This window comes from Schistocerca piceifrons, chromosome 5 (genome assembly GCF_021461385.2).
Source record: "Schistocerca piceifrons isolate TAMUIC-IGC-003096 chromosome 5, iqSchPice1.1, whole genome shotgun sequence".
NCBI classification, from domain to species: Eukaryota; Metazoa; Arthropoda; class Insecta; order Orthoptera; family Acrididae; genus Schistocerca; species Schistocerca piceifrons.
In genome coordinates, this window is record NC_060142.1 from 13,407,108 (window position 1) to 13,423,151 (window position 16,044).

The window sequence follows — 16,044 nt, forward strand, 5'->3', positions numbered from 1 at the left end:
CGTCTCCACGGGTCTGTATCGACAGTAGGTCGCTGATCGTAATGTTCTGGCTGTTTCCCAATAAAGTTGGTACCTGCATGTCAGACGTGTACGCTACAGGTTTATAGGAGATAGTACAAGTTCGTGGGTCTTGATTAATTCATATGTCTTGTCCAGTAGCCTGAAGCTGAAACCATTTAACTTTGAAATCGATAGTGTGTGAAACAAACATCAACAGATACAAACAAATAAAGTGGAAAAATAAATTGTTCTTCATCAGCAGAGGATCTACACTGTCACCTTTCAATTGACATTTTGTGTTTGTGCGTGTGCGTCTGTGTGTACGTGTGAGCGTGTGTGTGTGTGTGTGCGGGGGGGGGGGGGGGAGGGGGGGGGAATTAAAAGATATAAAATATGTTGATGTGGACGCTGGTTCTGATCCTGTGCAGACCGATGTGCTGAGTGGTGCTGGTGATTGATAAGTTTTCTCTTAGTTGAACGAATTGAGTAAATGGATGGTTGTGAGGCAAGGAAAATAATATCGATATTAAGAGTTCGATGTTACTCGGTTGGGAAAGTTATATTAGTGGTACATGGGGGGTTTCATTTAAGAAACCAGTAGGTGACTTTGGATAGCTGGTTCTGCATTTAGGGAATGGACAGGATACTAAGCGACTGTAGCTGGGTGGAACGATAGATCTCTCGAATTTCTGTATCAGGAATCAGTTGCCCCGATATAAAATGTAGACAGTGGAAAGGTGAAGAAAAAGCCATAAATAGGGTATTTCAGAATTGATGGTCACTATTCTGGGATACGACAGCAATGATCATTCGAAACAAAAAAAGTCAAGTCAACACGGGCTCTAAAACGCATACGCTAAGACCTATGAGCAGCTCTTGATCTTCGATACTGTGAAACAAATCTCTTCTCCTGCAAGCTCTTTGTCTTCCATATTTTGGGAAATGGTAGCATGCACCAAAACAAGAAAAAAACGCATACCTTAACAGCTGTCAGCACTTGTTCATCTTCGCTACTTTGAAACAGCTCTTCTAATGAACAAGTGTTCATAATTTCTATGGCATGCATTTTAGGGCACATATGTACTGGAATTTTTTCTTGTTTTGTCAGTACTACCCAAAATATGAAAAGCAAAGAGCTTGCAGTAGAAGAGATTTGTTTCACAGTATCGAACATCAAGAATTGCTCATAGTTCTTAAGGTATGCCTCTTAGAGACCTTGTTTGCTTGAATTTTTTTGTTTCGAATGATCATTTCTGTCATATACCAGAATATTGAGCATCACTTCTGAAACACCCTGTATACTGAGAGAGACCGGTAGCCTTTCTGAGTCAGCCAAGAATCTACTATCAAGTTTATAATATATTTACTATTTATAAATATAAGCTGGGAAAGTAAAGAGGAAAGGGAATTTAATCAACAACCAATAATGTATACGAGAGATGGCAGGCGGATCCGGTAGGCGAGACACAGAGCATAATTGTCAGACTTGCAAAAGGGATAGAATTTGGAAGGAATCGCAATTCAAGCGAAGTGAGAAAATGTAAGGCTACGTTGGACATAGCTTTCGTCGACATTTATCTTGGGCAGAGGATTTAATCTCTAGTTCCGGCCTGTTAGCATTTTTGACCTATCGTATGCTTCTGTTGGATTGTTAGCGATGTTGCTTTCGTGTCAGAGTGCAGTCCAAAATTAGTTACAGATACTGTAGTGGTGACTACTTTATCCGTTGGCTGTTGTCCGATATTTCGTGCGCTTCATTGTCACCAGATATACACTATAATGTGAAATTGTTAAAGCAGAGTAGCTGTGGGATATTTGTGAACATTGAAGAGTTGGATGAAGGACCATTAAAGCAATTTGTCTTACTGCAGCGAGTCGACTTTGCTTGGTGGCTTCGCCGCGCGGGATTAGCCGAGCGTCTAGGGCGCTCAAGTCATGGACTGTGCGGCTGGTCCCGGCGGAGGTTCGAGTCCTCCCTCGGGCATGGGTGTGTGTGTTTGTCTTTAGGATAATTTAGGTTAAGTAGTGTGTAAGCTTAGGGACTGATGACCTTAGCAGTTAAGTCCCATAAGATTTCACACACATTTGAACATTTTTGCTTGGTGGCTTAAGTGTAGCAACCATGCGAAAAGAATATAGTAGTTTAGGTAGAACATATCCTAAGGACATTCCTGCTGACCAGTGCAAGAGTTGGTATAGAGAATGTTGCTGTAAGTTAGAAAGGAAGCAGTAGTTCGTCCTTATTGATTGGAAGTGCGTAAATAGGGGAACAAAAGGCTACATACGGTTAAAAGATTTCTAGGAAAAGGGTGGCGAGTGGAGTTCATTCAGTTGCTAGAGAAGGAGGTGATTTATGATCGGGGGTTTATCATGGACGGAATATCTTGGACGTTAGCTGCGATGGGTTTTAAGAAAGAACAAGTCCCATTGAAGGTGTTTTTATATTCGGATGGCAAGGATAGATTCATGACTCTCGGTGAAGGTGGATGACAGACTAGTGAGGCTGTAAGGAAACTTTTCAAATGGCATTTGACATGTTACGTTAATTAAAGCGGACATAGTTCCTGTCAGAAACCACAATGGTAGACGAACTTATAAAAATACTTATGTGAAAAAGGCTTGCAAAAAAGGGCTAACGGCGTCTTTTCAGGTGGTAGTAAGTAATAAAGCCATGACCAGTATTAGTATTGTGTGCCTTTCTTGTTTCTTTGTCTACAGTTGTTGTTTTGAGCAAATATTTGAAAATACAGGCAATTGAATTCCTCAACATAGAAATGAGTCCACTGCAGTGCACTTCAGCGTTTAAAAATTTTTACAACCTATGAGACTACTTTAAAATACAGGTTAAAACTGACGTCTTGCAATGCGTAAAATGTTGTTGGTGAATATGTTTCCTGCTGGTAAATAAGCGACTGCTCGAAACAGGTGTAGATGAATGGGTGGGAAGTGAAATAATACAGGTGGCAGGATTCTGGTGTATGAGCGGCGTTCAGTAAGTAACGCAACACGTATTTTTCTCGGTCAGTTTCGGTTGAAAAGATGTGGAATTTGTTGTGGGACATAGTGGAATGTTGCCGCTTCAGCCCATATAGTTCCACGAAGTTCGGATCGGTCACGGCACACCAAATAGCGTACAAAATGTCGTCTGTGCATTCCAGGCAGACAGCTGTCGTCGAGTTATTTTCTTTTGACAAAATGTCAGAGAAGGCAGACAGCTGTCGTCGAGTTATTTTCTTTTGACAAAATGTCAGAGCATCCAGATATTCATAGGCGCATGCAGACTGTCTACGGAGAACTGGCAGTGAAGAAACGCATGTGAGTCGTCGGGCGAGTAGTCTGTCGCTATCGCAATAAGATCGCGCAAATCTATCCGATCTCTCGCGTGGCGGCCGGCCGTACACGGCTATGACTCGTACAGTGTCGGAGAGTGAAGACGCCACCATTCGAGGTGATGGACGGGTCACAGTCAGACACCTGGCTGCTCAACTGAACGTCTCTGTCGGTAGTTCCGAAACAGTATGGGTGCACAAAGATGTGTGACCAGTGGGTTCCTCGGCGCCTGAAAGGAGGTGAAACCACTGCGACGGTCTCCTGGGACTCTGGAGAGGTTAGTTATTCTGCCTGGTGACCTCCCTCACGGTGCAGCGATCAACTGTGAAGCGTACTGCGCTGCCCTCAGGAAACTGAAGAAACGAGTGCAGCGTGTTCGTTGCCACAAAAATGCAAACCAACTTCTCCTTCTCTTCTCCCTGACGGCGCAAGGCCTGGTACAAGTGTGCGCACTCGAGGGGAGCCCGCGAAGCGTCCCTGGACTGTGCTTCCTCGTCCTCATCTGGATGTGAGTGTTGGATGTACAGTTACTCGTACTGGGAGGGTTAGGTAGCAGGCCACTGGTTTATCGAGGGGCCATGAAAGCAAGTGCTATAGCTGGTAGGAAGAGGAAGAAATGAAACAGGAATGAACAGCTGTTGTAACACTTCAGCAGAGACGCGGTAGTTGTGAAGGTTGGACGAGAGATGGGAACCAGTAGTACTCTGCTTGTCGAGTTTACGAGTATATGCGGAAGTTAAACGGAGGAGGGAACGAGTGGCGAAATTGATCAAAAAGTGACATTTTCCGATTATTGTCTCTTAATGATATTTGATCTCTCCTGAATAATTTGATGTGTCATTTGTCGATTATTTCCAGTTGGAAGTTTAGTTTTTATTATTGCAAAGTTAATAGCGCAAGTGTAAAAAAAATTCCTTTCATTCTGCATTGACTTCCTTAGGTATCTCTATCTCCGGAGTTATTAAGTCTAGAACGCTGTGGTTTTCAGCTCTTTATTCGTTGTATTCACGTTAATGTTCGCGTTAAGCGGTTGGTTGCAGTGTGTAAACAGAAATGGAGGTATTGCACGTGCATTTTGTGGAGTTACTTTGTGGTTCTAGTTTTTTTAGGTTTTGAATTGTAACTATAGCGCTTTGGTGTGTTATTACATGTTCTCAAATGGTTCAAATGCCTCTGAGCACTATGAGACTCAACTGCTGTGCTCATCAGTCCCCTAGAACTTAGAACTACTTAAACCTAACTAACCTAAGGACATCACACACATCCATGCCCGAGGCAGGATTCGAACCTGCGACCGTAGCAGTCGCACGGTTCCGGACCGCGCGCCTAGAACCGCGAGACCACCGCGGCCGGCTTACATGTTCTCATACCCGTTTTGGATAGGGTTGTTTTAAGAAGAGACGTTGGCACGGAAATGAACTTACATCTGAAGACAGACACACGATAAGAAGAAGCCCCCTAGTTCTTCGAAGAGGAATGGCAATAAGACATCTGCTGCTGTGCTGACGTTGCTGCTAGTGGAGAAAACATTGACGTTGATTTGGTGGACCGTGTTCAAAAACGGATGGGAACATGCCTTCGACAATTGAAGCAGACAAAAGGAAAAGAGAAGTAATCAGATGGAAAGACTCTAAATGGCAAAGGAATACATTGATAACTCCAGCAATATTATGGAATGGCAATGAGAAAGAATACACACGACGTGCAAGGGATGAAAAGAGCAGTGTGGGCTACATACGTCCACAAATTATTCACTGATGATACACCTATACATGGTCTTTGCCCACCTGGTGCTGATTCGAGGTGCAAGTACCGCAAAGCTCAGGCAGCGCGTAGAGATGGGCAATCTAAGCACAAAGACAGCATACCATCTGCACTGATGGAAGCTGTTAAACCAATATACGAGTATAGAGGGCTAGCTCATCCCGACGTTCTTTCCAAATGTCTCCATAGTCGAACGCAAAATCCAAATGAGTCTTTTTCACTATTGTCATTTGGATCCGCGTACCAAATCGTCTTTGTAGGAATGAAAACTCTATGAGTGTTAGCGACGCTGTGTTAACGTTTAATTATGGTAATTAGAGAAGAATTAGGTTACTAGAGCAACTTGGTACTACTGCAGGAGCCAACACACTGCAAGCGTTGCAGCGAATGGATCGACTTAGGATTATGAAAGCCTAGCGTGCAGTAGAAGAAATGACTAATGAAAGAAGAAGCAGGAACAAAAAGAAGGTTTTAGGTTTGCAGGATCATCAAGAACAGGATCCAAATAATGCTGATTATGGACTTGGCTGTTTCTAGTTGACATCGAATGAAAACTTCATTTCCAGAAAATGAGTTTTTTTTATATATTTGACCCATTAACTCAGGAACTATTACACATACGCATATCTGATTTTATACTATGTTACCTCTTAGTATACTGCTACTGCTGCTGCTGCTGCTGAACCACCAAAACATTTGCAGAAGGAAAAATGGATTTAAAAAATAATTCAACAAAATTTTTAAAATATTTGTCGGCATATTATGATTCTGGTTCAGTAACCAGAAAAGGAGTGAAACTATACTTTCCAAAAATTCCAGATCTCTGTCTGTCAAAGGTGCTGAGATAATGGTTCATCAGTATTGCGAATTAGAAGGAACCTTTTCCTTTTTATGCACGCACGTGATAATGTCACTCTCCCACATGCTCATGTCACAGCATAACGAAACCAGTGAGGTAGAAAAAGCATAAATAACCCGTGCTGCTTCAGATCGCTTTCAAATTTCGACGATTGGTTCTGAACGGTCAGTAGTGGTTGCAACCTGTACACGAGAGCAAAATTTGCTGTCGCGCTGTACTCCAAAGTGGTGCGATTACGCTCAACGGCCATGCAACTCCACAACGAGCTTACAGTAGGGTACAACGGTCCGAGAGTGTCAGCAGTGTCAAAGCTTGTCCAGAACATCTTCCTGCTGTTCGTCGCTCTGCTAACAGTCGTTTCTGACAGCGAAGTGTGAGGGCATCGACGCTCCAGGGAAAGGAGTGGCTTCATTGTCGCCCTTTATCCACGCCCTAAGCGGCGGTTTGTCTCAAATGTTTTCATCGGCAGTCCATACTAAAACCGCACGATTTCAACGCTCGACGTCGCGGTTCTGGCCACCATTGCAGAGACGTCAAAGGAAGGGGCTAAACGTGGGTGAGAGGGTCTGTGGCGACCTTCTCGTCGTGAGGCTCCCCGGCGGTGGCGTTGGGCAGAATTCTGACGGACTCTGGTGGCGGTGCGGTGCCGTCGACCCGCCTAGCCTGCCGTCGCTGTCTGAATCGTCGCCGAACCCGAGGGTGGCTTCGAAGGGCGCCACGGTTTTCCACCATTACGGAGGAACGTTGTGGGCAGCTTTGAGCCCAGTTCCAGACCTAGGCGTCACAACGTGACGTTCCTCTTCATTGGAATTCAGGAATATTTACGTCGCCTTCTTAGGTGAAGGATTTTCGGAAAACCGTGTTTAATAATTCTACTTTAGTGGCACTGTCATCAGTGACTTCACCGTTGTTATCGTGCAGTGAACGTATTGATTGTTTCTTGGCACTGGTGTGCTTTATGTATGACCAGAATCTCTTTGGGTTTTCTGCCAGATTCCGAGACAGAATTCCGCTGTGGAAATTATTGAAAACATGTCGCATTGAAGCACGCGCTATATTTCGAACTTCTGCAAAACTCTGCCTATCTTGGGGATTTTGCGTTCTTTTAAATTGGGCATGTTTTTTCCGTTGCTTGTGCAACAGTCATCTGACCCGTGTTCTGTACCATGGGGGATCAGTACCATCACTTATTAATTTATGTGGTATATATCTCTCAGTTGCCGTCGATACTACCTCTTTGAAATCATTCCACAACTTTTCTACACTTACGTCATCAGATCGAAAGGAGTGGACACTGTCTCCTAAAAGGTTTTAAAAACATTTATATCAGCTTTTTCAAATAGAACTACTTTACGTTTCTTTTTTATGTTTGTGGGTGTTACGGTATTCAGCCTACCAGCAACTTCCTTATGCTCGCTAATCCCGGTATCCTTCATGATACTCCCTACTTGTGCAGGATTGTTTGTTGTAAGAGGTCAAGTATGCTTCCACAACCATTTACGCTTCGAGTGGGCTCATGAAGTAATGGTTCAACTAACTTTCTGAGAAACCATTCAGTACACTCTCGGATGTCGTTTTATGCTTGCAGCCCGGTTTAAACGTATAATTTTTCCAGAATATCCACGGTACATTGAAGTCACCATCGACTATGAGTGGGGTACCTATTTAAAATGACACTCAAGTTTTCTTTGAACTGTTCAGCAACTGTATCTTCTGAGTCGGGGGTTCGGTAAAAGGATCAAATTAATAGTTTAGTCCGATTGTCAGGTATAACCTCTACCCATACCACTATTTCGCAGGAACTATCTACTTCAATTTCACTACAAGGTAAACTACTTCTGACAGCAATAAATTCACCACCACCAATCGTATTTAATCTATCCTTTCTGTTAGATCGTTTGAAAAAATTTCGGCTCAACTTATTTCCGGCTTTACCCAGCCTTCTGTACTTGAGTTTCAGTGCTTTCTATTAGGGCTTCGAGCTCTGGTTCTTTCCCAACACAGCTACGACAATTTACAACTACAATACCGATCGTTTCTACGACTACCTTACTGTGTTTTACCTGCCCCCTTTTAGGTGGACGCCCTTTCTGTGGTTTCCTGGCACCCTCTAACCTAAAAAAACCGCCCAGTCCCTTCCAGACAGCCCCCGCTACCCGTGTAGCCGCTTCCTATGTTTAGTGGACTCCTGACCTATTAAGCGGAACCTGGAAACCCACCACGCGATGGGGCAGGTCAAGGACACAGTCTGTTCTATCGACGATGCTGCAGACGGTGAGCTCCGCTTTAATCTCGCAAGCAAGATGGTCTTTACCATTTCCACTATCCGCCCGAAACCAGAGAGAATCTGCTCCGATCCTAAGCGACACACGTCATGAGCCACCACCTGCAGTTGGCTGCACCCTGTATTCCTCCTCGCATCTGGAACCCCCCCTTTCCACATCCGCAATGACTCCCCCCGGAATGCACACGGAGTGCGCACTGGCTTCGTTCCCCTTCTCGGCAGCCGTGTTCCAAAGGGGCCCCATTACGCGCTTAACGTCGGAGCTCCCAACTTGTGTTACTAATGCTAGTACCGACGCAAATACTGTGCTGCAGGTACAGGGAGCGTGCTCGACAGCTGGCGGTGCTCTTCCGGGACCGGCCGCGGCCGCCTCTGGAGGAGGCAATCTACTGGCTGGAGTACGTGCTCAGGCACCGGGGGGCGCCGCACCTGCGGTCCGCCGCGCTGGACCTGGCCTGGCACCAGCACCTGCTGCTCGACGTCGCCGCCCTCGTGGTGGGGGCGGCGGCCGCCGCGCTCGGCCTGCTCTGCCTGCTCCTGAGGAAGGCTGCCTCCCTCCTGCGGAGGGCCTCCACGGGCGCACCCAAGCAGAAGGCCAGCTGACTCACAAGCAGCGCGGTACTCCGACTCTCCACCTTCCTGTCGCAACTCAGAGCTTCACATTTGGTGGTGCACTTAGTCACTGAGTCATCCTATCACATGTATTATACAGACTTCACGGTAGTATAGCGCATAATAGATACATACCTAATGGAATAAGTAAATCAAACATAAATGTGTACATAATGTAGACATTGTTTTCTTAAGAGTATTCCAGAATGACTTTTCCCCAAATCGAATAACGCAGCAGACATCGAAATGTTTCATTATCAGAGCACATGACCAATTTCCTCTCTGTATTCCCCTCCCCCCCTAATCTTAGTCCAGTCAGAGGTTCTGGGTTCTGCTCATCAGCTGCTGACCTGTCATCGATGAAACCTTAAATCCCAATTCCATTCCTTCCTCTGAGAAAGACTGCCTCACTATATTTTATATATCGTATAAATAGAAAACGACTTCGAGAATACGCATACCTTAGAGTGTTCTGGTGACTGTATCTATGATAGCTTCGAAGCCACAGGGCATTGCCTTAACAGACAACTAACTAGACATCATTCCTCAGGTTGCGTATTTGTAGTTGTGTATGTAACGAAATAATAAGCAACCACTTGCATAAGGGTGGATAAAATACTGTACTGTTGTTGTTAGATAGTGAACCGTCACTTCACTTCATTGTCATAAATAAATATTGTACGAATAAAAATTGTATTGCGCACATTTATAATTAACCCTTCTCACAACAATATATGCCATATCTCGAGAGAAGACAGTATAGAACTGTACGACTCATTCTTATTAAACTTGGTGCACGGATTTCTTCATAAGGTGTTACGACAATCAGATTAAAAGCAATTATTTTCATCGCAGTTAAAGACCACTTGCTGTTAATCCACACTGTTAATTTCATTTCAGAAGCAGAGAACGCAGTAGAAAAGTTCCTCGCGAACATTGTAACAACGAATATGATATCTCTCTACTGTTGTTGTTGTGGTCTTCAGTCCTGAGACTGGTTTGATGCAGCTCTCCATGCTACTCTATCCTGTGCAAGCTTTTTCATCTCCCAGTACCTACTGCAACCTACATCCTTCTGAATCTGCTTAGTGTATTCATCTCTTGGTCTCCCTCTACGATTTTTACCCTCCACGCTGCCCTCCAATACTAAATTGGTGATCCCTTGATGCCTCGGAACATGTCCTACCAACCGATCCCTTCTTCTGGTCAAGTTGTGCCACAAACTTCTCTTCTCCCCAATCCTATTCAATACTTCCTCATTAGTTATGTGATCTACCCATCTAATCTTCAGCATTCTTCTGTAGCACCACATTTCGAAAGCTTCTATTCTCTTCCTGTCCAAAATATTTATCGTCCATGTTTCACTTCCATACATGGCTACACTCCATACGTATACTTTCAGAAATGACTTCCTGACACTTAAATCAATACTGGATGTTAACAAATTTCTCTTCTTCAGAAACGCTTTCCTTGCCATTGCCAGCCTACATTTTATATCCTCTCTACTTCGACCATCATCAGTTATTTTGCTCCCCAAATAGCAAAACTCCTTTACTACTTTAAGTGTCTCATTTCCTAATCTAATTCCCTCAGCATCACCCGACTTAATTAGACTACATTCCATTATCCTTGTTTTGCTTTTGTTGATGTTCATCTTATATCCTGCTTTCAAGACACTGTCCATTCCATTCAACTGCTCTTCCAAGTCCTTTGCTGTCTCTGACAGAATTACAATGTCATCGGCGAACCTCAAAGTTTTTATTTCTTCTCCATGAATTTTAATACCTACTCCGAATTTTTCTTTTGTTTCCTTTACTGCTTGCTCAATATACAGATTGAACAACATAGGGGAGAGGCTACAACCCTGTCTTACTCCCTTCCCAACCACTGCTTCCCTTTCATGTTCCTCGACTCTTATAACTGCCTTCTGGTTTCTGTACAAATTGTAAATAGCCTTTCGCTCCCTGTATTTTACCCCTGCCACCTTTAGAATTTGAAAGAGAGTATTCCAGTCAACATTGTCAAAAGCTTTCTCTAAGTCTACAAATGCTAGAAACGTAGGTTTGCCTTTCCTTAATCTTTCTTCTAAGATAAGTCGTAAGGTCAGTATTGCCTCACGTGTTCCAGTGTTTCTACGGAATCCAAACTGATCTTCCCCGAGGTTGGCTTCTACTAGTTTTTCCATTCGTCTGTAAAGAATTCGTGTTAGTATTTTGCAGCTGTGACTTATTAAGCTGATAGTTCGGTAATTTTCACATCTGTCAACACCTGCTTTCTTTGGGATTGGAATTATTATATTCTTCTTGAAGTCTGAGGGTATTTCGCCTGTTTCATACATCTTGCTCACCAGATGGTAGAGTTTTGTCAGGACTGGCTCTCCCACGGCCGTCAGTAGTTCCAATGGAATATTGTCTACTCCGGGGGCCTTGTTTCGACTCAGGTCTTTCAGTGCTCTGTCAAACTCTTCACGCAGTATCATATCTCCCACTTCATCTTCATCTAAACCCTTTCCATTTCCATAATATTGTCCTCAAGTACATCGCCCTTGTATAGACCCTCTATATACTCCTTCCACCTTTCTGCTTTCCCTTCTTTGCTTAGAACTGGGTTTCCATCTGAGCTCTTGATATTCATACAAGTCGTTCTCTTATCTCCAAAGGTCTCTTTAATTTTCCTGTAGGCGGTATCTATCTTACCCCTAGTGAGATAGGCCTCTACATCCTTACATTTGTCCTCTAGCCATCCCTGCTTAGCCATTTTGCACTTCCTGTCGATCTCATTTTTGAGACGTTTGTATTCCTTTTTGCCTGTTTCGCTTACTGCATTTTTATATTTTCTCCTTTCATCAATAAAATTCAATATTTCTTCTGTTACCCAAGGATTTCTACTAGCCCTCGTCTTTTTACCTACTTGATCCTCTGCTGCCTTCACTACTTCATCCCTCAAAGCTACCCATTCTTCTTCTACTGTATTTATTTCCCCCATTCCTGTCAATTGCTCCCTTATGCTCTCCCTGAATCTCTGTACAACCTCCGGTTCTTTTAGTTTATCCAGGTCCCATCTCCTTAAATTCCCACCTTTTTGCAGTTTCTTCAGTTTTAATCTACAGGTCATAACCAATAGATTGTGGTCAGAGTCCACATCTGCCCCTGGAAATGTCTTACAATTTAAAACCTGGTTCCTAAATCTCTGTCTTACCATTATATAATCTATCTGATACCTTTTAGTATCTCCAGGGTTCTTCCATGTATACAACCTTCTTTCATGATTCTTAAACCAAGTGTTAGTTATAATTATGTTGTGCTCTGTGCAAAATTCTACCAGGCGGCTTTCTCTTTCATTTCTGTCCCCCAATCCATATTCACCTACTATGTTTCCTTCTCTCCCTTTTCCTACACTCGAATTCCAGTCACCCATGACTATTAAATTTTCGTCTCCCTTCACAATCTGAATAATTTCTTTTATTTCATCATACATTTCTTCAGTTTCTTCGTCATCTGCAGAGCTAGTTGGCATATAAACTTGTACTACTGTAGTAGGTGTGGGTTTCGTATCTATCTTGGCCACAATAATGCGTTCACTATGCTGTTTGTAGTAGCTTACCCGCATTCCTATTTTCCTATTCATTATTAAACCTACTCCTGCATTACCCCTATTTGATTTTGTGTTTATAACCCTGTAGTCACCTGACCAGAAGTCTTGTTCCTCCTGCCACCGAACTTCACTAATTCCCACTATATCTAACTTCAACCTATCCATTTCCCTTTTCAAATTTTCTAACCTACCTGCCCGATTAAGGGATCTGACATTCCACGCTCCGATCCGTAGAACGCCAGTTTTCTTTCTCCTGATAACGACAAATCTCTCTACTTACTGATTTAATTGCTGTTGGTACAGTTTCACGTTTATATGATTTATCGACGTAGAAAAAGGGTTCGACAATGTAAAATGGTACAAGATGTTCGAAATTCTCAGACAAAAGGTACAATCTATAATATGCTATACGTAACATAAAAACAGAGCAAAGAACTGTAATGGAAGGCTCAAAACAAAATGCTCCCATTAGAAAAGGTATAAGAAATGGAGGTAGGTTTTCGTTTACTGTTGAATCTATATATCGAAGAAGAAACGACAGAAATAAAAGAAAGGTTCATGAATGGGATGGAAATCCATGGTGAAAGACTGTCTGTCACGAGCCAGATTGATAACATTGCTACCCTCAGTGAGAGCGACAAAGAATGGCAGGCTCTGCTGAATGGAACGAGCACTCTAACGTACACACAATACAGTCTGAGAGTAAACCGAAGAATGACAAACGTAATGAAGAGTAGCAGAAACGAGATTAGCATCAAATTTATGAAAACTGGAAACCACAAATAGACGGAACTAAGGAAATCTGCACGTGACAAATGAGAGATGAGACAGGCGAAGAGGGCATTTGTAAAAAAGAAATCTAATGGTATCAAACATCAGCCTTGAGGAAGAAATTTCTGAGAATGTGTGTTTGTAGCACAGTGTTGTATAACACTGAATTATACGCTACGGTAAAATCGTGAAAGAAAACAATCGAAGCGTTTGTGATTTGGTGTTACAGAAGCATGTTCAGAATTATGTGGTCTGATGAGATAAGAAATGACGAGATTCTCTCCAGAAATGGTGAGAAGGAAACCTTGACCAGAAGCAAGTACAATATGATACAAGATGCGTTAAGACTTCATCAAATGACTTTCACGTTTCTCAGAGAAGCTGTTATTGTTGACAGCTTCAGTCTGAGGACTGGCTTGATGCAGTTCCCCACGTTATTCTATCCTGTGCGAGCCTCCCTTCATTGCTCTCCACCTCCGAATAATTACTGTAACACATATCCCTTAGAATCTGCTTACTGCATTCATCTCTTGGCCTTATTCTGCTGTTTTTTCTCCCCACACTTCCCTCCAATACTAAACTGACGATCCCTTGATGTCTCAGAAAGCATACTATCAACCGATTACTTCTTTTAGTCAAGTTGTGGGACATATTTCTTTCCTCCTTAATTTTTCAGATTTTCAGCATTCTTCTTTAGCGCCACAATTCTATGGCTTCTGTTCCATTCTTGTCTAAACTACTTATCGTCCACATTCCATTTCCATGCAAGGCTACACTCGAGGCAAAAATCTTCAGAAAAGATGCTAACACTTAAGCCTACGAGGGCGAGCTAAAAACTGATACCTCCGATTTTTTTGGTGGAAAGTTTTAAAGCTTTTTAAATAAAACAAATGTTATTAACGAGGCAATGGAAACCAGTTTGTTGATACTGTCTCTGTAGAATGTTTGAGTTCGTTGATGAAGCCACAACCCCACATCTGCTTGCAGCGCTTCATCTCCGAGAAAGTGAAGTCCTCGAAGGTGTTCTTCAAGTTTTGAAACAGCTGGAAATCGGATGAGGCCAGTCGAGGCTGTTTGGAGGATAATCGATGACAGTGAAGCCAAGGTGTCGGACTGACGAAGACGTCGCACCGCTCATGTGTTGTCTGGCATTCTCATGCTGATTCATGTGTGGACGAACTCTTCGAATTCTAAACTCGACTACAGTACTCTGTTTCTCACGCACCGACTAAGTTACGGTAGACGCTGACGAGTTACACGTTACAATTCAGAGGTCTCCAGCGACAGAGGGCTGCAAATATGTAGACATTGAAGATGTATAACGGTAAAACGTTTGTTTTATTTAAAAAGCTTCCAGAGTTTCCACATAAAAAATTCGGAGGTATTATTTTCACCATGTCCTCTTATATTTGATGCCTACAAAATTTTCGTCTTCAGAAACGCTTTTCTTGCCATAGCCAGTAGACAGTTTATATCCTCTCTACTTCGGTCATGTCCGCAGCTCGTGCTCGTGCGGTAGCGTTCTCGCTTCCCACGCCCGGGTTTTCGGGTTCGATTCCTGGCGGGGTCAGGGATTTTCTCTGCCTCGTGATGACTGGGTGTTGTGTGCTGTCCTTAGGTTAGTTAGGTTTAAGTAGTTCTAAGTTCTAGGGGACTGATGACCATAGATGTTAAGTCCCATAGTGCTCAGAGCCATTTGAACCATTTTTTTACTTCGGCCATCATCAGTTATTTTACCGCCTAACCAGCAAAACTAATCTAACAATTCACACTCTGATACGTATGATGCCAGTTTTGTTTTTCCTGATGAGAGCATCCTCCTGAGTAGTCCATGCCCTCAGATATGGCAGGGAGACAGAGAATTTTAGCCCAGGCTAAAAGTACAACAGACCTGTATGTCCACGGGAAAAATAACGGCTGTGGTTACCCCTTGCTTTCAGCCGTTCGCAGAACCACAGCAAGGACATGTTGGTTAACCTTACAAGGCCAGATCAGTCAACCATCCAGACTGTTGCCCTATCACAACTGGGAAGGCTGCTGCCCCCTTCAGGAACCACATGTTTGTCAGTCTTCTCCACAAGCACCTTTCCATTTTGGTTGCACCTACAGTATGGCTATCTGTATCACTGAAGCACACAACAAATCACCACACCTTGGCAGGGTCCGTGGTTCATGACGGCAAACTACAGAGGAAGAATGGGCTTGGAACATACGAGGGTTAAAACTTAAATAGTGGCAACTATTTATTCACAACCGATACAAAAAGATTTACATGTTTGCACCTGTCACTGTCCTTCAAAGTAGTCACCAGTGTTGTGTAGAACCCGTTGCCAGCGATGTGGAAGGCGTAGTATACCGTTAGCAGAGCCTGTTCTGTTGATGGTGCGAATGGAGCGGTCTACTGCCTAGTCGTTTTTGGGAGCATCACCTGCGACCAGCTTTGCGAAAGAAGCGGCGACACCTTCTGCGCAACCCACCCATCATAATGCACGGCAATGCGCGGGCGCATACAGCGCAAGCTGTGGCTGCTCTCTTCGGTCGATGGGACTGGAAGTACTGTACCATCCACAATACTCCCCGGACTTAAGTCCTTGTGACTTTGATTTGATTCCGAAGATGAAGGAACCACTTCGTGGCATTCGCATCAGATCTGTTCCAGGGATTCGACAGGCAGTAGACCGCTCCATTCGCACCATCAACAGAAAAGGCTCTGCTAACGGTATACTACGTCTTCCACATCGCTGGCAACGGATTCTACATAACGCTGGTGACTACTTTGAAGGACATTAACAGATGCAAACATGTAACTCTTTTGTATCGGTTGTGAATA

At 43.5% G+C, this 16,044-nt stretch overlaps 1 protein-coding gene across 1 annotated transcript in view; it reads left to right on the top strand.

Moving 5' to 3' along the window:
• LOC124798082 (UDP-glycosyltransferase UGT5-like) overlaps nt 1–9,495 on the top strand; it is a 146,468-nt gene extending 136,973 nt beyond the window's left edge. The window contains exon 7 of the mRNA XM_047261323.1: nt 8,552–9,495. Within this exon, the coding sequence (XP_047117279.1) occupies nt 8,552–8,840 (289 nt within the window). The 3' untranslated portion in view covers nt 8,841–9,495. The remainder of the gene's footprint in view (nt 1–8,551) is intronic.
• The last annotated feature ends 6,549 nt before the right edge of the window (nt 9,496–16,044 follow it).